At 35.2% G+C, this 25,398-nt stretch overlaps 1 protein-coding gene and 2 non-coding genes across 3 annotated transcripts in view; all 3 read left to right on the top strand.

Moving 5' to 3' along the window:
* Window positions 1–25,398, top strand: part of ANKS1B (ankyrin repeat and sterile alpha motif domain containing 1B) — a 1,587,094-nt gene that overhangs the window by 639,800 nt on the left and 921,896 nt on the right. Inside the window, 1 exon segment of the mRNA XM_049782864.1 lies at window positions 5,000–5,180. Within this exon segment, the coding sequence (XP_049638821.1) occupies window positions 5,000–5,180 (181 nt within the window).
* Window positions 306–447, top strand: LOC126023378 (U4 spliceosomal RNA). The gene has a single exon (XR_007500514.1). It is a non-coding gene; the product is annotated as a U4 spliceosomal RNA (small nuclear RNA).
* Window positions 1,205–1,311, top strand: LOC126023579 (U6 spliceosomal RNA). Its single transcript, XR_007500693.1, has one exon. It is a non-coding gene; the product is annotated as a U6 spliceosomal RNA (small nuclear RNA).

Genomic DNA, 25,398 nt, shown 5'->3' with positions numbered 1-25,398 from the left:
CGTTAGGGAATCATTTAACCACATAGCTTTGTGCTAGTCAAAGTGAATAGTACTGGATGCTATAATGAATAAACCTCAAATTTCAGTGACTTACCCCAGAGAAGTTATCTCCACTTCCCATAAGTCCAATGCAGGTTAAATGATATTTTTTTGACTAGCAAATATGCCATCTTGAGAATGTGAGAAAAATGGACAAATGCAATTTCTACTGATGCGTAATTGGTCAGACTGGTCTAACTGCACAGAAAACTGTGAAAGGATCATGTGCAAATGGTTTGGTTGAACATTAAATTATTTCTAAAATCAGCTTTGCGCAGTGGCAGTATCGTAAACAATGAGGTTTATCCCAGGCGCAATTATTGCTAATTGAAAACTTTTTTCAATACCCTGCTGTGATGACTTAAAATATAGTCGGCATTGGCAATTTTTGAACAGTCTCTATGGAGACTGAAAAAAAAAAACGAAAAAAAATTATTTCTAAAATGATTCTTTACAATAGGAGTTGGAAAACTTTTCCTCTGAAGAAACCTTAGTAAACATGCTAAACACTGAGGATAAAGTGATATCTCTTATACTTTATCAATTCTGACATCGTAACTGGTGAAAAGTCATAGATAAATAAATAAATAAATGGGCATAACTATGTCTCAAAATTTTCTTTCAAATATAAGTTGAATGTAGGTGGACTAGAGTCATAGTTGTCTTAAAATAAATCTAACATTATGATTGTCATATGTTGTAAACCTTGATTTACCCATGTTGACCAAAAATAACCAATAGTTCTGAAGAAGGAGGTAAGAATTAATTCAGATGTTTATTGATCTATGGCTTTGTGACTTCCTTTTGGAATTTCCATTAGTCTATCTTCCTTAATCTTGGTAATTCTTTGATGCCACATTAGTGTTATATCACAATTCTTTGCTCAAAGAAATTAAGGGATATATCACATTAATATGCACCACTATATCAGTACAATATAAGAATATATCTTATAGAGTTTTGTTATATAAATGTTTTCATAAGAAGCTTATATTGGTTCTTGAGTGGTGAGTGTGGTTAATAGTATATATCTTGAAGAATAGTTAAATTATACCTATAAGATATGTATCTGTATGTGTATATACCATATATATATATATATATATATATATATAATGTATTACTAACACCACAGTTCAAGGGAACTTAAAATAAGAAGGCCCATGTGCTCGCTTTGGCAGCACATATACTAAAATTGGAATGATACAGAGTAGATTAGCATGGCCCCTGCGCAAAGATGACATGCAAATTTGTGAAGTGTTCCATATTAAAAAAAAATCAGAAGGCCCACTGGACTCCGCCAGTGTGAATGCCTGAGAAAAGACCTCAAAGGGAGATCACTTCCTTGAAAACTGAGGGTGGAATTTCTTAAGTTTAGTAATAGTTGCAAACATTTATTTGGCCTAATAATAATCTCCCTGCTGCCTTGGTAAGTATATATATAGTTGAGCATTTACCTCTAGGTGACAAAATTAGTACACACAAATATGGCCTTTATTAAATATCAGTTTACCTGGAAAATCAATATCAAGAGAAACAAAAATAACTTTGTAATCCTAAAAGTGAACTTAGTCGTTTAAAATATGTTCCGTATCTTTAAACAGTCTGTTCACTCAGGTGAAAGGAACCCTTCATAGGAACACCTGGCAAACTTGCTAAGCTTTTAATATATCAAAATTGACAACCAGGGGCCAGAGCAGTGGCACAAGTGATAAGGCATCTGCCTTGCATGCGCTAACCTATGATAGACCACGGTTCCACACCCCCCCAACATTCCATATGGTCCCCCAAGCCAGGAGTGATTTCTGAGCACATAACCAGGAGTAACCCCTGAGCATCACTGGGTGTGGCCCAAAAACCTAAATAAATAAATAAATAAATAAATAAATAAATAAATAAATAAATAAATAAATAATAAAAGAATCGACACCCAGGGTCCAGCCTCGAAGTAAAAAATATTGAGATGTTAAAATTTGCCCTTTTGAGGCCACAGAAACTCAACTCCCCTCTGTCTTTTAATTGGAGCTTATCATTCAGGTTTGTAACCCCAATAAAGTCCTGTGAATTGTCTGTTGTGAAGAAACTTATAGGTCATACAGTATGTACTGATAAAGCTTTTTGCTAACAAGAAAGTACAATTTTTTAACCTTGCAGGAAAGCAAATGTAGGCATTTTCTAATATGTAAAATTCATGTCTAAGTATACCCTTGTAGATTCAATAAACACACACACTTATAATTCACCCCAACAACTGAGTATGTCTCCATCATTTGTTGAACCCTGCACCCACCTTCCTGGGGACTCAGAGAATTTCTTGAAGTGCCCAAAGAGGCTTGACAATATATAGTTTCATAATTTAACATTAACCCAACTTTTTAAAAAAGCTTATTCTTTGAAATCATATCCAGTCAAGGGTCAGAGAAATACTACAGTGGGCATTTGTCCTTCATGTAGTTGACCTGAATAATATCCCTAACACCACATGTAACACCCAACCCTGGCTAGGAGTGATCCAAACTGCAGAGCTGTGTATAATCACTCATCACTGCTGGGTGCAGCCCCAAAACAAAACAAATCATAACCAATCTCATGCTAAGAATGAATAAACAAATTTTAATACTATTTCCTAAAACATAGCTCTATCTTCAATCCTAATTTTCATTTTTTTAATTCAGTTGCATTGGATTTTGGCTGAAATTCTGTAGCATCCCTAAAACCCTTCTAATTAGTCTTCCTATCTCTTATTAGGCTCAGACCAATACATTTTCTAAACTAAAAAGAATAGTGCTGCACAAGTGTACAATGGTAAATTGCATTAATTAAAGTACAATCATGTTTGGACATGATTCAATGTTTCCTTAAAATATGTTAAAGACCTGGGGCTGGAGCAGTGGTGCAAGCTGTAGGGCACCTGCTTTGCCTGCTCTATCCTAGGACAGATCGCAGCTCTATCATAGGATGGACCGCAGCTCGATAGACTGGCTTGATCGACAGGGCTCAATCCCTGAGCATCGAGTGTGGCTGAAAAACAAAACAAAATCAAAAAACAAACAAAAAAACTTCCAAAAACCAAAAACAAAACCAAAAAAAAGTTAAAGTCCAAACTTCTTAATATTTCCCTTCCTTACACTCCTTTTCCCTTTCCTTTCTTCCTTCCCCTTTCCTTTTCTTGCCTCTCCTCCCTTCCCCTACACTCCACTCTCTTCAGTCCCCTCTCCTTCCAATTCTCTCCCCTCTCCTTTTGTCTCCTCTCTTCTTTCTCCACTAATGCCCTATTCTCTCCTCCTTTTCCCTTCCTTTCCCTTTTCTTCCTTTCTTCCTTTTCTCTTCTCTTTCTTCCCCTTATCTAAGTAAGGATACACTTTTTGAATTTCTTTATATTCCGTGCCTCCACTAACATAGTCTTAATTTTGTTCTATTTGTATTGATGAGTAATTTTTGAATTTATTTTCTTTTCTTTTCTTTTTTTTTTTGGTTTTTGGGTCACACCCGGCAGTGCTCAGGGGTCACTCCTGGTTCTATGCTCACAAATAGCCACTGGCAGGCACAGGGGATCATATGGGATGCCGGGATTCGAACCACCATCCTTCAGCATGAAAGGCAAACGCCCCACCTCCATGCTATCTCTCAGGCCCATTCTTTGAATTTCTTCTTCTCTCATGTACCATCTCTACTCCCACATTAAGTGTATAATCATTTGGAAAATAGGGAGAGTGTCTTATTTGACTGTAACCATCACAATGGTTATAATGGCAGCTCCAATTTAATATGTACTCAGCAATAATATTTTTTGGGGGGACACACCAGGTGATGCTCAGAGGTTTCTCCTGGCTATGTGCTCAGAAATCGCTCCTGGCTTGGGGGACCATATGAAACACCCAGGGATTGAACCGCGGTCCGTTCTAAGCTAGCTTGGGCAAGGCCTTACCACTTGTGCCACCACTCCGGCCCTTCAGCAATAATTTTAGAATGAAACAATACAGTAAAATAGTCTGTTTAAGTTTTGCTTGCATTAAATTATATTTTAATGTAATTAGAGTAGTGTTTAGTAAGGATTTAATAACATGTACCTAGGAAACATATTGAAGTAAAAGAATCATATTTATACATTGGTTTGATCTTTATAGAGTTTATTAGAAATAACACACTTGGTTCATTGCTTACATACAGACTGAGTTCATTACCAAATTAAGTAATTGGTCCATTGTTCCTATATATACATTATATAATTTGAGTCTTTGCCTATAAACAGAGCATATAAAACAAAACCATCTTGATGAATATACCTCTTTTTCTATTAGACTTAAGGGCTCCAATTACTTTTAATTGGTCTTTTATAATCTAGTGCAAAGAATATTGAATGTGAAGCTAAGATTCAGTAGCTCCAAGGACAGACATTTTATGAGAAACCAACCTGGCACTGAACTTTAATCTTTTATACTATGAATACACTGTTTTGTTGGTGATAAATTGAATTCTTTTATTGACTTGACATGTCATAATTGGCTTAAATTTTCCTGTATAACAATATACTAACTATGCAATAATATTTTATTAAATAATCTTAAATTAATAAGTCATCAAGAGCTTAATTTTTTTAAAGAGCCACCATATTTTTCAGTATAAAAGCTCGTTTGCTTTTACATATGAAAATATTGGGCCCGGAGAGATAGCACAGCGGTGTTTGCCTTGCAAGCAGACAATCCAGGACCAAAGGTGGTTGGTTCGAATCCCGGTGTCCCATATGGTTCCCCGTGCCTGCCAGGAGCTATTTCTGAGCAGACAGCCAGGAATAACCCCTGAGCAATGCCGGGTGTGGCCCAAAAACCAATATATATATATATATATATATATATATATATATATATATATATATATATATATGTATGTAAATTATGGGAGAATTGGGTTAATGATAATATTGTTGTATTAATATTTTGTTCATGTGCATTTTTTTTAGCCTAAACAACGAACATCTATTGTATCTTCTTTGGATTTTCATCGAATGAATCACAACCAAGAATATTTTGAAATCAGTACATCTCCAGGATATATAAGCTTTCCTTCCAGCCCTCCTGTCAGCCCACCCACCTCTTCTACAGAAATCACAGAAGTCAAGAAAGATGAACTTGGCCATACAGGTAAAGCATTTTATTTTATATAACCATGCTTTTTGGATACTTAAAATTAAATCCTTCATGAACTAGAGATTAAGAGGACTCTTCATAGAAAGTGAATTATGTTGTTCACTAACTATATGTTTGCAATATAAGCTGTATTATTTTCATCAGATTGTTGTTACAATGTTTTTAATATACAAATAATTTTTATATTTTTAGATATTAAAGTTGATGATCTAATGAAATTGTGGTAGTAAAGAATTTAGACTTGGAAATGTTCTTTTACTATTGATCCCTTCAAGTGCAATTCATTCATCAACATACAACATTTTTCAAAAATGTTTTGAAACTTTAAAATCTGTATCAAAATTAACAGATAATATATATCAAATTGGACAGTGTGACCTAAATATTTCAACATACTCAAACCAACCTAGACCTGGGAGGAGAGATATAAGGCAACCAGTTTAGGGCTAAGAGGAATAATATGAAGCATCTCTATAGCTAACCAGTAAAACATAAGTGGTGCCACCCTATATGAGTTTAGTACTTTCTTTGGTAGACAAGAAGCTAAAATATGCTAAAGCCAAGGAGCAGAAACATTAGAATTGGGACATAAAGAATTTCTTTCCTTACTTATTTTCCCTTCCTTATCTGAAAGTAGAACATTTTGATGGAAATTTTATTTGTCATAATGACACAAAACAAAGAGCAATTAATATTAATTTACATGAGAATTTCTTTTAGGATTCTCACACACCCCAAGATAGTCTACGATTTATACCAAATTATATATAAACCCTAAAATATAGTAAAATCTGAAATGATGGATATACTAAATAAACAGTTTTAAAAATTAGTTTCCAGGAGATTTCTGGGGCTAAACTCACTTCTTATGATGCATAATGGCTGTTAAAAAGTTAACACTGACTCCATTTGTAATTCTTCACCTTTCAAGAAATTGAAAGAAAAAAAAATGAAATTCTTTTAAGATTGGTTTCAGTTAGTGAAAGCAAGTACACTGTCAATGTAAAGTAAATAGTCCTAATGAACTTTTTATAGGTAATTGGTAATGAAGTTACTATTAAAAAACATACAGTAAAAGAAAAATTGTGAAAATTATTTTATCTTGCAATGAGTTGATTAAGTCATTGTCAGTTTACTAATTTATTTGTTGCTAGTTATTTCTGTTATTTGTTTTGTTTCTTAATATTAGGTCATATTTATGCCACATTGACATCTAATTTGGTATGTTCTTACTGGTGTGACAGTATTAAAAATTTGGAACAGGGGGCCAGAGAGATAGCATGGAGGTAGGGTGTTTGCCTTGCATGCAGAAGGACGGTGATTTGAATCCCAGCATCTCATATGGTCCCCTGAGCCTACCAGGGGTGATTTCTGATGGTAGAGTCAGGAGCAATCTCTGAGCGTTGCCAGGTGTGACCCAAAAACCAAAAAGAAAAAAAAGGAAAAAAGAAAAAAAGGAAAGAGGAAATAAAGAAAAATTTGGAACTGTTGCAGGGTCATATATATGTCATGTGTTTGAGGAATTTCATGCTCGTGGCTGATATGCAGCAATGATGTGATAGGGTTTTGGCTGCCACGCCTTCCAGAAGTATGAGAAGGCAGGTGAAGAGGAACCATATTAACTCCAACTAAAGTCCAGGTGATCTCTGTCCAAATAACAGCATACCTGGAGTTTTGGTTGACCAGTTATCTCTGCAGATATCTGTGGTTAAGCAATGAAATTAAACCATTATCAAAGTGGTGATTATAGTTGGTGGGTACCACTGGTGAGGCTTTTGCAGGGCAAGGATTTTGCATATCCCTCCTACAAGATTGCCTAGTTTTCAATTGCAAGGCTGGTGTACTCAAGATATTTTGCAGATTGGTTTACCTCTCTTTCGAAAACAGAGTGAGTCTATGAAGGTGGTTGTTACAACATGGCAATAGCAGCAAGGTTTTATTTTGGTTGCCAGGCCTTTGGAAGTATGAGAAGGTTGAGGGAGGGCACCTGAACTAACTCTGATGAAGCCTTGGGGATCTCAGCCCAAATATTGACATTTCTGAGTTTGGTCTATTTGGGAACTCTGCAGAGATAAGTGTTTAAGTGGTGAATTTGGGCCACTGGTGAAGCAGTGATTGTGGATGTCGCATGCATCTGGCGAGGCTTTGGCAGGGTGAAGACTTGGCCCCCTCTACTCCTGAGATTGCCCGGTTACGCTACTGAACCTTTGAAAAGTAAAGGATATCTGTATTTAATTATAAATAATAAAACTAATTCATCATGTTGATGTGAATTTTTTTCAGAAAATAGAATTGTATTTTCATGTAATCATAAAGCAATAATGAAAGAGTTGTGAAACAATACACATATCTATTTAATTTTTTTAGTCAAACTGCTTTTCAGAGCACTGATATAAGCATTACAAAAACAGTCAGGATTTTTTTTTCGGAGGAAAAAATGTTAAGTGTTAAGAAGTAAAATTGATATTCTGTGGAAGCTATAATTCAATCTTTTCATGGCAGCTAGAGTTATATTTATAAAATGTAAATCAATATATATCATTACTATGCTAAAAATGCTACAGTCGCTAAATTGCTTAATTGAATAAAATTAAAATCTGACTTCTTATCACATCAAGATCAGTATAATCTGATCTTCCTGTTTCTTTGACTTTACCTTTATAAACCCATCCTCACCGACATTGACCTTTATTGCTATGCATTCTAGCCCTGAAAATTTATTTAGGGCTTAGGAATCTGTTATCTATAAAAAGTCTTCAAATTTTTATGTAACTTTCATTTGTATTTTAGCTCAGAACTGCTTCCTCATAGAGACCTTCCTACATCTCCTTACCTCAAGTAGAAGTCCTTAATATGTTAATTATAATATCAAAGTTTTATATAATAATGTTAGTTATTAGTGACAATAATACAGCTGATTAATTAAATCACTATTAAAAATATTTCAATAAATATTTACTTTAAATTTAAATTCATTTATAATTTTAAAATATTGTTTTATAAATGTATTAATATTTGGGACTGGAGAGAGAGCATGGAGGTAAGGTGTTTGCCTTGCATGCAGAAGGTTGGTGTTTTGAATCCCAGCATCCCATATGGTCCCCCGAGCTTGCCAGGAGCAATTTCTGAGCTTAGAGCCAGGAGTAACCCCTAAGTGCTGCTGAGTGTGACCCCCCCAAAAAAAAAACCCAATAAAATGTATTAATATTTATTAAAGTGTTGACAAATGAGAAAACACAAGAAAATAAATAACTGAATCAAGTCCATAAAAAAGAAATAAGATTCTAGGGCCAGAGCAATAGGGCACAGCAGTAAGGCATTTGCCTTGCACACGGATGCCCAGGATGGAGCTCGACTCGATCCCCAGCTTCTCATATGGTCCCCCAATCCAGGAGCAATTTCTAAGTGCAAAGCCAGGAGTAACCCCTGAGCATCACCAAGTGTGTGCCTCCCAAAAATGAGATTCAAACTTGATGGTATAATCTATCTTACATTTTTTGAATTCTCTTCTTGTCACTTCTACTAAAGGTTTATTTTCATAACCTTATTTACTATGTAAAATGGTGTTGTTCCCTTGTTTGCTTTTTTTATTTTGTTCTGTCCTTTTTTGAGAATCATAAGCTAGTATGGACAGGCACCTGACAAGTCACAGGCACTGGTGTCAAGATGCTTAAGTTTGACTGATTAAGACTGAAATTCTCTCACTTAGCTATGAAACATAACCTCCTTATGCTGAGGTTTTCTTTGGTACAGAATTAAATTAACAAATAATTATGAATTTTCCCCTGCAGTGTTGCTGATGTATGAAAAGCAATTAATAGTGTCTGTGATATAGTTAGTGCTCAGTAAATGTTAGTAACACTTGGTACTATCATTATGACTTTAACATAAGTTACCGAGGTCTACTTGAGCCTAAAGTTTATTCTCTAATCAAGATTACTTATTTTATGCCTACCAATCAACAATACAGTTTTATAGGGGAATAGGCATATGAATCGTAAATCAATGCCTGTGGATACCATAATGATTGGGAGGAGGGACATAGTTATTGCCAATTACTAGTAAATTGAATGTAAATTCAGATTTTAGATATTAAGATGAAAGGAATACCAATTGCTGTAATACTGTTTTAAATTTTTTTTTCATTGGTGATGGGTATTCCCCTGATGCAATGTCAATATGTACCTAAAATACTAATGTGAAAGATGTGTAAGCCACTATGATCAAAATAAAATTAAAAAATGTTTTTCAGCTTTAATTAGTACAGAGAAATTTTTCGGTAACATTTTGGAAATTTTTAGTAGCCCATTGGAGATAAATGAAGAAATAAGATTGCTTGTTTGTTTTTGATGAAAGAAGTTATGGGTTCAATCTCAAACTCTTTTGTCTTTACTCTGTTCTCAAAAACAGAGAACATGCATGTGTTCCTATAGCCAGAACTTCAGTAGCCCCATCTAAAATATGTAAAAATTTAAAATCATTGGTATTATTTTGACATTAAATGTCAAAGTAACTTACAAAAATGTTAGAAACAAAATTTAACTTCTTAAGAGTTGAATTTGTATTTTGTTTGGCTTTGGTTTTGTTAGTTTTTTTTTGTTTTAATATTTTTTGGTTTTGTTTTTTTGGCCATATGCAGCATGTAATAGCTCAGGGTCTATTCCTGGCTCTTTGCACAGGGATCACTCAGGCAGAGTTCAAGTGTGCTAGGATCATTCCATCATGTAATCAGAGCCATGGCTTAGTTATTAGGCAAGGAAAAGATATCAGGGACATTCAGATAGGAAAGAAAGTCAAGCTTTCACTGTTTGTAGATGACATAATACTATATTTAGAAAAACTCAGACTATCAAAAAGCTTCTAGAAAGAATAGATTCATATAGCAAAGTAGCAGGCTACAAAATTAACAGACAAAAATTAATGTTCTTCTAAAACACCAATAATGATAGAGAAAAAAAATGGACATTAAAAAACTAATCTCAGGTTGCACTGGTGAAGGGGGTGTTCTTGTTATGACTGAAACCCAACTACAATTATGTTTGAAATCACAGTGTTTAAATAAAGAAATTATTTAATTAAAAAAAACAATCTCATTCACATTAGTCTCACAACAAATTTAAATACCTTGGAGTCAACTTAACTAAAGAGCTGAAGGACCTATACAAAGAAAACTACAAAACCCTACTTCAAGAAATAAAAAAGGACAAAAGGAAATGGAAACACATACCGTGCTCATGGATTGGGAGGATTAACATCATTAAAATGGCAATACTTCCTGAAGCATTGTAAAATTTAATGCAATCCCTCTAAGTATACCCATGATATTCTTCAAATAACTGGATTAAACACTCCCGAATTTTATTTGAAACAACAAACACCCATGAATAGCTAGAGCAACCCTTGGGGAAAAGAATAAGGAAGACATCATTTTTCCCAACTTTAAACTGTATTACAAAGCAATAGTCATTAAAACAGCATGATATTGGAATAAAGATAGACCCTCAGATTAGTGGAATAGATTTAAGTATTCAGAGACTGTTCCCCAGACATACAATCATTTACTATTTGATAAAGGGGCAAGAAATAAAAAAGGAGGAAGGATGCCTCTTCAACAAGTGGTGTTGGGACAACTGGTCAGACACAAGAAAAAAAGAAAACTCAGATCTTCTAACACCATACACAAAGATTAAATTCAAATAAATAAAATACCTTGATATCAGCCACAAAACTATAGGGTATATAGAACAACAGGTAAGAAAACACTTGATGACATCTTAAGGCATCTTCAAGGAGGAAATAGCACTGTCTAAACATGTGGAAACAGAGACTCTATTAAGCTGAGAAGCTTCTGCACCTCAAAGAAAATAGTGACTAGCATACAAAAGCCACCCACAGAATAGGAGAAACTATTCACCCAATACCCATCAGATAAGGGGCTAATATCTAAGTTATACAAGGTAATGACAGAACTTAACAAGAAAAAAAATTTAATCTCATAAAATGGAGAGAAGAAATGAACAGATACTTTCTAAAAGAGTACAAATGGCCAAAAGGCACATGAAAAATGCTCCACATCACTAATCCTCAGAGAGATGCAAATCAAAACAACAATGAGGTGCCATCTCACGCCACAGAGAATAGCACAAATCAGACCTGTTATTTCAGTTTAAAGTTTTTTGATTTCTATCTTTCTGTTCTGTTCAGCTTGATCTATGCTTTATTTGATTTCTATGATGATCCTCCCTATTTCTATTCTAAACTCCATATCTGAGAGATTAATCAGGTGGCTGGTAGTTTTTGGGTCATCAGAGCTATCATCTTCATTCTCTGTGCAAGTGTTTTCCCACGAGGTTTTTCCATTTTTATGCTTGTAGTATTATGATGGGATTCATTAGTTAGAAAAAGCTTTCAGCCAGGAAGTGAAGCGGAGTGGTTTACTCTTCTGAAACCCTTGTCTGCTGTGGAGCTTCTAGGAGACAGTTTTCACTGTTTTTTTCTTGGCCTTCTCAGGATAATTTCAGGAGACAGAGGAGAAATAGGTGAAGGCAGAGAGATTTTTTTCAGTCTCTCTCTCCTTGTTACTAAGCACACAGCAGGGGCCAGACACCTCCCCCTTCACAAACAAAGAAGATACCTATCTACTATGGAGCTTCTAGGAGACAGTTTTCTCTGGGTCTTTCTTGGCCTTCTCAGGAGAATTTCAGAAGACAGAGGAGAAATAGATGAAGGAAGCAGAGATTTTTTTTCAGTCTTGAAAATGTATATTTTTATTTTGTTTTGTTTTGTTGGGCCATACCCGTTTGATGCTCAGGGGTTACTCCTGGCTAACCGCTCAGAAATCGCCCCTGGCTTGGGGGGATGCTTGGGGATCGAGCCCCGGTTCTTCCTTGGCTAGCGCTTGCAAGGCAGACAGCTTACCTCTAGTGCCACCTCATCAGAAATCGCCCCTGGCTTGGGGGGATGCTTGGGGATCGAGCCCCGGTTCTTCCTTGGCTAGCGCTTGCAAGGCAGACAGCTTACCTCTAGTGCAATCATCACCTTATAATGCTATAAGAAGTTTGATAATCTGGGGGAAAAGACGTCAGAAGGTGTGGGCCCATCTTCTCCAGCTTGGATTATTCCCAAAGAGCAGCAGCATGGCATATTGAAGAAAGTCCTGGCTAAGACTTCGAAGCTCTGGGGTGCTCAGAGAGTCAGTGGCAGACGAAGAGAAAATCATGGCTCGGGAGGCCCCTGTGACTGTGGAGATTCCCAGAAACTATTGGACAGCAATGGTGGTTAATGGCAATTCCTGCACAGTGTCTGGCCTGATGCATTATTTTATGGGCTCTCTAGCTATGGCTCAATTTAAAGGAAGTTAACTATTCGGTGACAGTGATCTGTAGTTTGGTTAGCAATTTCAAGTCATCACTTACTTCTGGAAAGAACTAATAGGAGGGTGGAAACTGAAAAGGAGAGGATCAAAAAAGTGCATTTTTCCTAAACAGAAGTTCAAAGTGCACAGCATCATTAGATGCTAGTTTGCAAGGGATAAGAAGCAGGAGAGTGCTAAAATTAGCACAGAGTCAGGGATTGCCAGAAAGACAAATGTTGGCCTTCTTTTTAATAAGTTCATAGAAACTCAAAATAGATTGGCCAATGTTGAGATAGTGTTGTTTCAGCAGCCACCAGCTCTAGGCAGCTGGTGAGGGAGACTGTGGTTTCCAGCTGGCATGAAAGAGATCCAGGATGAGCTGTGATGGAAAAACTAAGGTCCAAATGAGAGTTATACAGACTAAAATGTCTCTTCTGATTCCCTTAAAATTTTACATAAAAATTTGTTTGAAATATTCTTATAATCTGTACGTTAGGTAGACTAGAATGAGGTAGCCTAGAGAAAGCAGAGCTTTGTCAAATGTGATCCACAAATCATAGTGAAAATATTTCCCATCAATTCTTGGTAAATCATAAAATGATTTGCCTATATTTTCTTCATGGTATCGTACAACTTTTCTTTATTGACTTTCTGTATATTTTGTGCATCATACATAAAGTAGGATAAACATGTGTGTATAATTGTTAAAGATAAACTTCCCCATTAAAAAGTGGTTAACATTTTTTATATGTAAAAATTATGAAATATATATAATAGATGTTGGAGATCATGTCATTTCATGTATTTCATGGTGGGAACTTGTTATTCTTTGTGACACTTAGTTAAATAGGATTGCTTGATTATTTGGGGGAAAAATCAAAGAAATGTATATGTTTAATGTTTATCACTGAGAATATTCATAGTTGTATGAAAGCATTTATAATGGTTCTTGATCCCAGTTAGAAAAATGCACAGCTTTGTCATGGAAAAGTTCAACTCTGAAACACAGTAAAAAATAATTACACCAAAGAGAGCAAATACATTTTTTCTATTTTTGTTAAATTCTTGAGTAGATAATCAAGCTACTAGTCCCAAACAGAAAAAATAACAGGAGTTAAAGCCACAAACAGAAGAAAAAAGTATCTTGTACAGAAACTGGTATGTAGGCTTCAGTTAGATTTTTTTCTTAAAAACTAAAGACCGAGTGGGGCCTGCCTGTGAAAAATTGTGAGTGCTGCCTGTGTGTGTCTGTCTACTGTCCTGTTCCGTGAACCTCTTGGGAGTGGGCTGAAAAGAGACTCCAGCAGAGCACTGCCACTCTGCTTCGCTACATGGCTGTACGCTCTTTCTAAGGAAAGAACACCATTGCAACAAGAAGAAAAAAATCACACTAAGAACTGTGCTGGATCAATGAAGCCCAGCATTTCTCTCTGGACTGTCTTCTCTGCTTTATGCTTGGGCCTAAGATTTTATCCTGTGTGAGGCTTCATCCACGGAGGACTCCCCTCCTTTGGAGGCAAGTCGACCCATCCAGAAAGGGCGGAGCCAGAGGAGTGTGGCTGCCTATATCATTTAGCCAATGAATACCACCACAACACATAGAAAAACCCACAATACAAGTGTGACGATGGGGAAACAACGCAGGCCAGCATCAGACATAGAGAATAAAGATGACAATTTGGATGACCAGATAATGACCAACCAACTAATCAACCTCTCAGATAAGGACTTTAGACAAGCAATATGGTAGATGCTCAAAGAACTCAAAGAAACCATAGATCGAGTTGAACAGAACACTAAAGACTGATGAGTTTAGTTAGAGAAATAACTAAATTTTGAATTGTCCTAATAATGAGAATGTATGAGGGAAATGGAAAACCTGTCTAGAGTACAGGCAGGTTGGGTGGGGAGGAGGGAGGTTTGGGACATTGGTGATAAGAACATTGCACTGGTGATGGGTGGTGTTCTTTATATGACTGAAACCCAAACACAATCATGTATGTAATCAAGGAGTTTAAATAAAATATATATTAAAAAAGAAGCAAGAAAATATGAAGACAGAAATCACAAAACTCCAAACTGAAATAACATGTCAAATAACAGGCCTGAAAAACTCAGTAAACGAAGTGAAAGACAAAATGGATAAGCTCTGGGGCAGGGTATCAAAAGCTAAGAAAAGACTGGGTGCTGTGGAAGATGAGATAAATAACAATCCCATAGAGCTGGAGAGATTGGAAAAAAAAACTTAAAGCAAATGAACAGACAATGGAAAAATTAGTCAAAGAATGGAAACAGATGAAAATAGAAGTTGATGATAAGCTCAACAAAAATAACTTAAGAATCATTGGAGTCCCAGAAACCCAGGAAGAAAATGTCCAGAAAGAATCAAAGGTCAAAAACATCATTAAAGAGAAACTTCCAGAGCTTAAAGAATATATGTGATCAAATCCTGCATGCTTGAAGAGTACTAACCAAAAGAGACCCCAGAAAAAAATACCCCAAGACACATCCTAGCCACAATGATAAATCCCACAGATAGAGACAGAATTCTGAAAACAGCAAGATTAAAAAGGGAAATTACATTCAAGGGAGCATCCTTGAGATTTACAGCAGACCGGTCACCAGAAACACTCAAGGCCAGAAAGCAGTGGTGGGATATTGTGACAAGACTGAACGAAATGAATGCTTCACCTAGAATACTGTACCCAGCAAAACTCACTTACAGGTTAGACGCAAGAATACATGGTTTCACAGACAAAAAACAGCTCAGAAACTTTACAGACTCAAAAGCAGTCTTTAGGAAAAAAACTGAAAGACCTAATTTAAGACAAGACTGACCAAAAGACACACCAAATTTCGATATAAAGATGGCATTAAATTCCAGGAAAATGCTTTCTCTCAACATCAATGGACTAAATGTACCAGTTAAGAGACACAGAGTGGCTAAATGGATCAAAAAACTCAAACCAACCTTCTGCTGCCTACAAGAAACACACCTGAATAGTCAGAACAAACATAGACTCAAAATGAAAGGCTGGAGAAAAATTATCCAAGCAAACAACACCCATAAAAAAGCTGGAGTGGCAATACTAATATCAAATAATGCAAACTTTATACTCAGGAAGGTTGTAAGGGACAATGATAGACATTTTATATTAATGAAGGGGTATGTAGAGCAGTAATAAATCACTCTCCTAAACATATATGCACTGAATGAGGGGCCAGCAAAATATATAATACAACTGTTGAAAAATCAGAAGGAAATAACAAAGCTCAGAGCAGAAATCAATGAAGTAGAAACCCAAAAAAACAATCTGAAAAATCAACAAAAGCTGAAGTTGGTTCTTTGAAAAAATAAGCAAGATTGATAGACCACTGGCAAAACTAACAAAGAAAGAGAGAGAGAAAAACTTGATAACTCGTATTAGGAATGAAAAAGGAGAGATCACTACTGATATGGCAGAGATTCAAAGGGTAATCAGAAACTACTTTGAGAAACTCTATGCCACTAAAAATGAGAACCTGGAAGAAATGGATAAATTCTTGGACTCTTATAATCTTCCGTGGTTAAAGGAAGAGTATGTAGCATATCTAAACACACCCATCACTGTTGATAAAATTAAAACGGTAATCAAATGCCTGCCCAAAAACAAAAGTCCAGGCCGAGATGGATTCACTAATGAATTCTTTCAAACTTTCCAAGAAGAACTATTACCAATCCTGGCAAGACTCTTTCATAAAATTGAACAAACGGAAACACTTCCAAATAGCTTTTATGAAGCCAACATCACCTTGATACCTAAACCAGACAAAGATGCTATGAAAAAAGAAAATTACAGACCAATATCGCTGATGAATGCAGATGCAAAGATCCTCAACAAAATCTTGGCAAATAGGTTTCTATGCCTCATTAAGAACATTATCCACTACGATCAAATAGGATTTAGGAATTCAAGGATGGTTTAACATCCGTAAGTCTATCAACATAATACACAACATCAACAATTAGAAAAAAAGAGATCACATGATCATATCAATAGATGCAGAGAAAGCATTTGATAAGGTCCAACACCCATTCTTGATCAAAACTCTCAGCAAGATGGGAATGAAAGGAACCTTTCTCAATATAGTTAAGGCCATCTACCACAAGCCAGTGGCAAATATTATCCTCAATGGAGAAAAACAAAAAGCCTCCCTCTAAACTCTGGCACAGGACAAGGCTGTCCTCTCTCACCACTCCTATTCAACATAACACTGGAAGTACTCGCTATAGCAATTAGGCAAGAAAAAGATATCAAGGGAATCCAGATAGGAAAGGAAAAAGTCAAGCTCTCGCTGTTTGTAGATGACATGATACTCTACTTAGAAAACCCTAAAGATTCTAACAAAAAGCTTCTAGAAATATTAGACTCATATAGCAAGGTGGCAGGCTACAAAATCAACACACAAAAATCAATGGCCTTTCTATACACCAATAGTAATAAGGAAGAAATGGGCATTAAGAAAACAACCCCGGGGCCGGGCGGTGGCGCTGGAGGTAAGGTGCCTGCCTTACCTGCGCTAGCCTAGGAGACGGATCGCGGTTCGATACCCCGGCGTCCCATATGGTCCCCCAAGCCAGGAGCGACTTCTGAGCGCATAGCCAGGAGTAACCCCTGAGCGTTACCGGGTGTGGCCCAAAAACCAAAAAAAAATAAATAAAAAATAAAAAAGAAAACAACCCCATTCACAATAGTGCCACACAAACTCAAATATCTTGGAATCAACTTGACTAAAAATGTGAAGGACCTATACAAAGAAAACTATAAAACTCTGCTCCAACAAATAAGAGAGGACACGCAGAAATGGAAGCACATACCCTGCTCATGGATTGGCAGGATTAACATCATTGTAATGGCAATACTCCCCAAGGCATTATACAGTTTTAATGCGATCCCTCTAAAGATACCCATGACATTCTTCAAAGAAGTGGATCAGGCACTTTTGAAATTCATTTTGAACAATAAACACCCTAGAATAGCTAAAGCAATCATTGGGAAAAAGAATATGGGAGGAATTACTTTCCCCAACTTTAAACTTTACTACAAAGCAATAGTTATCAAAACAGCATGGTAGTGGAATACGGACGGGCCCTCAGATAATTGGAATAGGCTTGAATACTCGGAAAATGTTTCCCAGACATACAATCACCTAATTTTCGATAAAGGAGCAGGAATCCTAAATGGAGCAGGGAAAGCCTCTTCAACAAGTGGTGTTGGCACAACTGGCTAGCCACTTGCAAAAAATTGAACTTAGACCCCCAGCTAACATCATTTGCAAAGGTAAAATCCAAATGAATGAAAGACCCAAAACCATAATATACATAGAACAACACATAGGTGAAACACTCCAGGACATTGAGACTACAGGCATATTCAAGAAGGAAACCGCACTTTCCAAGCAAGTGAAAGCAGAGATTAACAGATGGGAATATATTAAGTTGAGAAGCTTCTGCACCTCAAACGAAATAGCGCCCAGGATACAAGAGACACCCACTGAGTGAGGGAAACTATTCACCAAATACCCATCAGATAAGGGGATAATCTCCAAAATATACAAGGCACTGACAGAAATTTACAAGAAAAAAAAAAACATCTAATCCCATCAAAAAATGAGGAGAAGAAATGGACAGACACTTTGAAAAAGAAGACATACAAATGGCCAAAAGACACATGAAAAAATCTCCACATCACTAATCATCACGGAGATGCAAATCAAAACAACTATGAGGTACCACCTCACACCACAGAGATTGGCACACATCACAAAGAATGAGAACAAGCAGTGTTGGCGGGGATGTGGAGAGAAAGGTACTATTATCCACTGCTGGTGGGAATGCCGTCTAGTTTAACCTTTATGGAAAGCGATATGGAGATTCCTCCAAAAAGTGGAAATCGAGCTCCCAAACGATCCAGTTATACCACTCCTAATAATATACCCTAGGAACACAAAAATACAATACAAAAACCCCTTCCTTACACCTATATTCATTGCAGCACTACTTACCATTGCAAGACTCTGGAAACAACCAAGAGGCCCTTCAACAGACGAATGGCTAAAGAAATGTGGTACATATACACAATGGAATATTATGCAGCTGTCAGGAGAGATGAAGTCATAAAATTTTCCTATACATGATGTACACGGAATTTATTATGCTGAATGAAATAAGTCAGAGAGAGAGAGAGAGAGAAATGCAGAATGGTCTCACTCATCTATGGGTTTTAAGAAAAATGAAAGACATACTTGCAATAATAATTTTCAGACACAAAAGAAAAAAGAGCTGGAAGTTCCAGCTCACCTAGGAAGAACAGCACAAAAAGTGATGAGTTTAGTTAGAGAAATAACTACATTTTGAACTGTCCTAATAATGAGAATGTATGAGGGAAATGGAAAGCCTGTCTAGAGTACCGGTGGTGGGGAGGAGGGAGATTTGGGACATTGTGATGGAAACCTTGCACTGGTGATGGGTGGTGTTCTTTACATGTCTGAAACCAAACACAATTATGTATGTAATCAAGGTGTTTAAATAAATTATAAAAAAAACTAAAGAGTCATAGAAATCATTTGTAGGTTAAGAAATAATTCATTTTACATTTTGCTGTCCTGGATGGATTTCTTCTTTCTCTTTGTTTCTTTGTTTCTTCTCTTTGTTTCATTGTTTCTTTCTTTGTTTCTTTCTTTCTTTCTCTCTTTCTCTCTCTTTCTTTTTCTTTTTTTTCTTTCTCTTCTTCTCTTTTTTCTTTTTTCTTCTCTTTCTCTTTCTTTCTCTTTTCTTTCTTTCCTCTTCTTTTTCTTTCTTTCTTTTTTCTTTCTTTTTCTTTCTTTCTTTCTTTCTTTTTTTCTTTCTTTCTCTTCTCTCTTTCTCTTTCTTTCTTCTTCTTTCTTTCTCTTCTTTCTTTCTTTCTTCCTTCTTTCTTCTTTCTTCTTTCTTTCTTTTTCTTTCTTTCTTTTTTCTTTCTTTCTTTCTTTCTTTCTTTCTTTCTTTTTTCTTTCTTTCTTTCTTTCTTCTTTTCTTTCTTTCTTTCTTCTTCTTTCTTTCCTTCCTTCCTTTCTTTTCTTTCTTTCTTCTTTCTTTTCTTTCTTTCTTTCTTTCTTTCTTTCTTTCTTTCTTTCTTTCTTTCTTTCTTTCTTTCTTTCTTTCTTTCTTTCTTTCTTTCTTTCAGAACTTTAAAGAGATACTGATAGAGATGAATATGGGACATTAAAGAAAGTGTAAAAATCTGTTTCCCTTTTGTTTAAAACTTAAAGGAATAGTTTGTATGTGGGGGCTGAGACTTCATTGGATAATGAATACTGGTGGGTAGATGCCCTTAGCCATATGCCACTGGGTGAGATCTATCTATCATCTATCTATCTATCTATCTATCTATCTATCTATCTATCTATCTATCTATCTCTACCTTCTATCTATGTATTTATCATCTATCTGTCTATACTTCATGCTGAGAGCATTATGGCCCAGTATCTACAACTTGTTTTTTAGTTGATTTACTAAGGATGAACTAAGGTTCATTCACCACTAAAAAGAATACTCTGGGTGGGTCCTATTTGTTATCTCTCTTCCCTCATTCTGGTTGTACAGTCATCTCTTGTCAGACTGGTCTCAGGGCAGCTTACTTAGATTTCACTCAGACTGCCTTCTAAGGTATCCTTCTGTAGGCCATATAAACCACCTAGGTCTGGCTCATGTATAAGGAAAATAAACTAGGAAAAGGACTCCTGAGGATCTTGTTAGTCTCTTTTTATGAAACTAAAAGAATATGACCATGCTTGAAATTCCCATGAAATTTGTAGTGCAACTTTCTCCCAATTCCCATGTATGACTTGAAGGTCTTATCAGGTCAGAAGCCAGTAAGAAAGCTGTAGACACATGTGTAAAATTCTTGACCTGCCATCCTGATTCCATTCAATCTTTGCCTCAATATGTCCTTCCATTTCCTGGGTGAACTTCTTAAACCTAACTCTACCTCTTGGAGAGCTGATAATTGACATGTTTTTGTTTGTTTGTTTGTTTTTGGTTATTTGTTTTCAGTAGTAGAGAATTGAACCCAGGATCTGAGTCATATGTAGTATACAATATACCACTGTGCTATGACTCGGGTCATATTTCTTGTGACTAACTAGACTTCCCCTACCAGAAAGCTTTGAGAATACATCTAGTTTAGTCTGAAGAAAGAGAAGTTTTAAATGAAAAACAACTACAAGTTGGAAATATATCAGTACCTTCTTTGAAAACAACTACCCTGTAATATTGAACTAGTGTTAAATTAAAAGTACATAAAATCTGTTTCATTAAGGTGTTTTATAAGTGCTTAATACTGTGGCATTATATTGATCTGAATCATTGTTATTGCTGTAAGTCTAGGCAGCAAATATATCTAGACTCTAAGAATTCAATTCAAATTCAGGTAAACAACATTCTAAATCTTAAGCTCACAGAGTGGCTTGGAAAAAGCAGAATTTAAATTTATGTTTGTTCTTTGCCATATTTTTTATTAGTATCTTGGAATGGGAGAGCAGCAAAAGCTAAAATTTATGCTGCTAGCTGTGGATAGCCAGGCTTCAAGTTCTAATCCATCCAAAATTACAGCAAAGGTGAGAGCACTTAACTGTTCCAGAGTATTGGTGTTGAAATAATTTTAAATAAATAAAATTTATTAATTTAATCATCTTTGGCTTTTGACTTCTGTTAATTCATGTGAAATATAATTACTTTGTTAGATGAAATTTTCTTTGCAATTTAAATTCAGTGCAGCATATATCTTCCAATTATCTTGTCTACTTCAGTTTGCTTGCTAGATTTTTCTCTCCTAATTTTCTCTACTAGCCTGTTTATGGCTCTTGAAAAATTTCTTTTCTATGCATGATATGTGCGATAGTGTGATATGTGTGATAGTCAGATCATTCTGATCATTATAGCTAGAAGTAAGATGGTGGGAAAAGGTTGACAGTGATTTTTAAAATTTTTTTAAATATCTTTATTTAAGCACCATGATTAAAAAATGACTGTAGTTGGGTTTCAGTAATAAAAAAGAGCATCCCCCTTCAATAGTGCAAGATTGAACATTCCCTCCACCAAGGCCCCCATCTTCTTCCTCATCACCCTCTATCTATATTCGAGATAGGCATTCTATTTCTTTCACTTATTAGCACTGTCAAGATAGTTGTTAGTGTAGTTATTTCTCTAACTGCATTCACCAATCTTTGTGGTGAGCTTCATACCTGAGCTAGTCATTCTAGCTCTCAACTCTATTGACTCTGATCATTATTATAATATTGTCCTTTTTTTCTTAAACCCATAGATGACTGAGACTATTCTGTGTCTCTTCCTCTGATTTATTTTACTCAGCATAATAGTTTCAATGACCATCAATGTATTGGAAATAATTATGACTTCATTTTTCCTGATGGCTGCATAATATTTCATTGTGTATATGTACCACAGTTTCTTTAGCCATTCATCTGTTGAAGGGCATCTCAGTTGTTTCCAGATTCTGGCTATTATAAATAGATCTGTAATGATTATAGGTGTGAGGAAATCATTTTTGTATTGTGTTTTTGTGTTCCTAGGGTATCTCCCTAGGAGTGGTATAGCTGGGTCACATTGGAGCTCCATTTCCAATTTTTTTGAGGAATCTCCATATTGTTTTCCATAAAAGCTGGACTAGATTGCATTCCCACCAGCAGTGAATGAGAGTTCCTAAATCTTTACATCCCCACCAGCACTTATTGTTCTTGTTCTTTGTGATGTGTGCCATTCTTTGTGGTGTGAAATGGTGTTTCATTTTTGCTTTTATTTGTGTCTCTCTGAGGATTAGTTATGGGGAGCATTTTTCATGTGCTTTTTGACCATTTGTATTTTTTGTTTTAGAAAGTATCTGTTCATTTCTTCTCCCCATTTTTAATGGGGTTAGATGGTTTTTTCTTGTTAAGTTCTGTCAGTACTTTGTATATCTTAGATATTAGCCCTTTCTCTGATGGGTATTGGGTGAATAGTTTCTCCCATTCTGTGGGTGGCTTTTGAATTTTAGTCACTATTTTCTTTGAGGTGCAGAAGCTTCTGAGGTTAATTTAGTCCCATTTTGTTTATCTCAGCTTTCACTTCTTTGGAGATGTTTCCTCCTTGAAGATGCCTTAATTCTTAGTGTCATTTAGTGTTTTACCTACATGTTCTTCTATATACCTTATGGTTTCAGGTCTGATATCTAGGTCTTTAATTTATTTGAATTTTTCTTTTGTGCATGGTGTAAGATGGAGGTCTGAGTTTGCTTTTTTGCATGTAGTTTACCACCTCTTGTTGAAGAGGCTTTCCTTTCTCCATTTTGTATTTCTTGCCTTTTTATCAAATTTAATTTATTGTATGTTCAGGGAACATTCTCTGAATACTCAAGTCTATTCCACTGATCTAAGGGTCTTTATTCTAATACCACACACTTTTGATTACTATAACTTTGTAGTATAATTTAAAGTCTAGGAATTCAATGCCTCTCACATTTTATCTCAGAAATGATTCTATGAAATAATTCTATGAACATTTTAGAAGTATCTCTGCTATGTCCTTGAAAAATCCCATGGGGGATTGTGATTTGCATTGCATTATTTCTATAAATTTCATTTTATTTTATGTAAAATGGTCATTTTATGATGTTAGTTCATCCAATCAATGCATAATAACAATATTATAAGTTTCTTTGCATTCTATACTTTTCTATATAGGTTTATTATTTCTAAAAGTTTTTTAAATAACTTCTTTAGGATTTTCTATGTATAATACTTCACATCATGTAAATAGTGATAATTTTAGCTACCTTACAAACTTTCATTCCTTTATCCATTTTGACAAATTATTATGTTTTGGACTTCCAAATCTATATTGAATAATAATGGTAAAAGTATGTATCCATATCTTTTGCCTGATAATTGCAAAGGAAAGGCTTTCTACTTTTCCTATTAAAGAAGACATAGTTGTATATTTGTTGTATATTGCCTCAACAATATTGAAATAAGTTAAGACTAAAATATTTTTCAAATCTATCAGAATTCATTTTTTAAGATTAAAGTTTATTTTGTTGTGTCACTGTTAAGAAAATTATATCTTGTTATATATCTATTATATATTCCTATGTAAAGAATATTCAAGTGTTCTAGCAAGTGCCAGCAATATCAATAAAATATAAATCCAATTTTTATTTACTATATACAAATGTATTATGTATACCTAAGAATAATAATCTTAGAGTTGATGGTTCATACAGTGCTTTTTGGTCAGTTTTAATTTCATCATTTTTTTTAGCGAGTCTATTGGTAAAAATTACTTCTGGCATAGAATTTGGTTAAAAGATAACTCCTTTGTAAAGTCTTCTCTAGTTCAAAAGCTTCTTTCATCCATACCCCCACTTCTACTCCCCACACACTTCTATAACTATATATTTTTACAAAAGTGTCTGTTTACCTGCTTGTGGGGATCCCAAAATCCAGGGATCATGTAACAAATAAGATATATTTCTAGAGCCTAGCATAGTTACTGATTCTCCACTGATGCACAGATATGAGAAATAGTTGTATAATTCAATATTTATTATTGAAAATTTTTATTAAAATTCTCAACCTATATGCATATTTCAATATTTTCAATAAGGCCAGAACGAAATTTTCTCTGAACTATGTTGTCCAGAGATGAGTCCATCTTTTATTGGCACATTGATATAACACTTATAAAATTTGTCATTTTTAATATGAGTTTTTTCCATAGTTTGTATGAATTCAAAGTTGAAAAGACAGATTATTATTTACATTGGGTAGCTGTTTAATTTAATTAAATAATTATAAAGCAATTTGACAGAGCATTGCAAAAATAATAAATATTGTAACTCTAGAAAACAACATATATGACAATATGCTCAAATTTACATTTTTCGTTCACTTTTTATTTTAGTGAAACAATGCCTCTGACTTAATTAAAAAGATGACAGTAAAAAGTTTACTGTTTAAAAAGTTTAGGTCCTTGTATTTACTACAGGTGAAAATATGGTATCAAATGGCTTATTGCTTCCTTCCCGACAAATAAATTTTTCTTTAATACTGCTTTTACTAGCTTCTACATCAGCCACATGCGATGATGAAAATGTTGTTTGGGGACCTGGAGCCTTAAAAATGAGAGCCCTCAACATATTAGTTATGATCAGCATCCAATGTGAAAAATAAATATCACAGAATATGATGTGAAGTATAAATATCGCTTCCAACTCCTGTATAAGTGAGTTCCCTATGAGCACCATTATTATTAGAAAATATGCAATGTCAGGAGATAATATAGTATTTGGGGATCATGCCTAACTTGTGCCAAACTCGGCTTGGACTTCTGGCACCACATGGTCCCCCAACATTACAGGATGCAGCCCTGTAAGGCCCTTATATGCCCCCATTACAACCAAAGTACCTGAGGTATCCTTTACACCACAGGGCGTGAGGAACATTGTATCCTTCAGTTTTTGCATTGAACTGCAGTCTGTTTGGAGGAAAAGTGCCACTGGGCTGCTGGCGCTACCTGACTACAATTTGGTAGGTCTTTAAAAATTATGAAAAGAAAATAAAGAAAATGCAAAGCATCTTTCAAGCAGATCATCATGCTACAGAAAATCAGCATTTATTTAAAAGTCAAAGATGTAATTTATACATTCTCTACTATTTTAGATCTAAGACAGGTCTATTACATATGTGTGTTCTTTTCTAGTAGCACAGATGTTTGTGTTCTTTTTATTAACTCTGATAATCAAGAGTTGACTGTGTAAAGCTAATAATAAACTTCAGACTTCC

This window comes from Suncus etruscus, chromosome 11, assembly GCF_024139225.1.
Source record: "Suncus etruscus isolate mSunEtr1 chromosome 11, mSunEtr1.pri.cur, whole genome shotgun sequence".
NCBI lineage: Eukaryota > Metazoa > Chordata > Mammalia > Eulipotyphla > Soricidae > Suncus > Suncus etruscus.
Note: the sequence above shows the minus strand (reverse complement) of the source record. Positions and strands in the feature narration are given on the sequence as shown.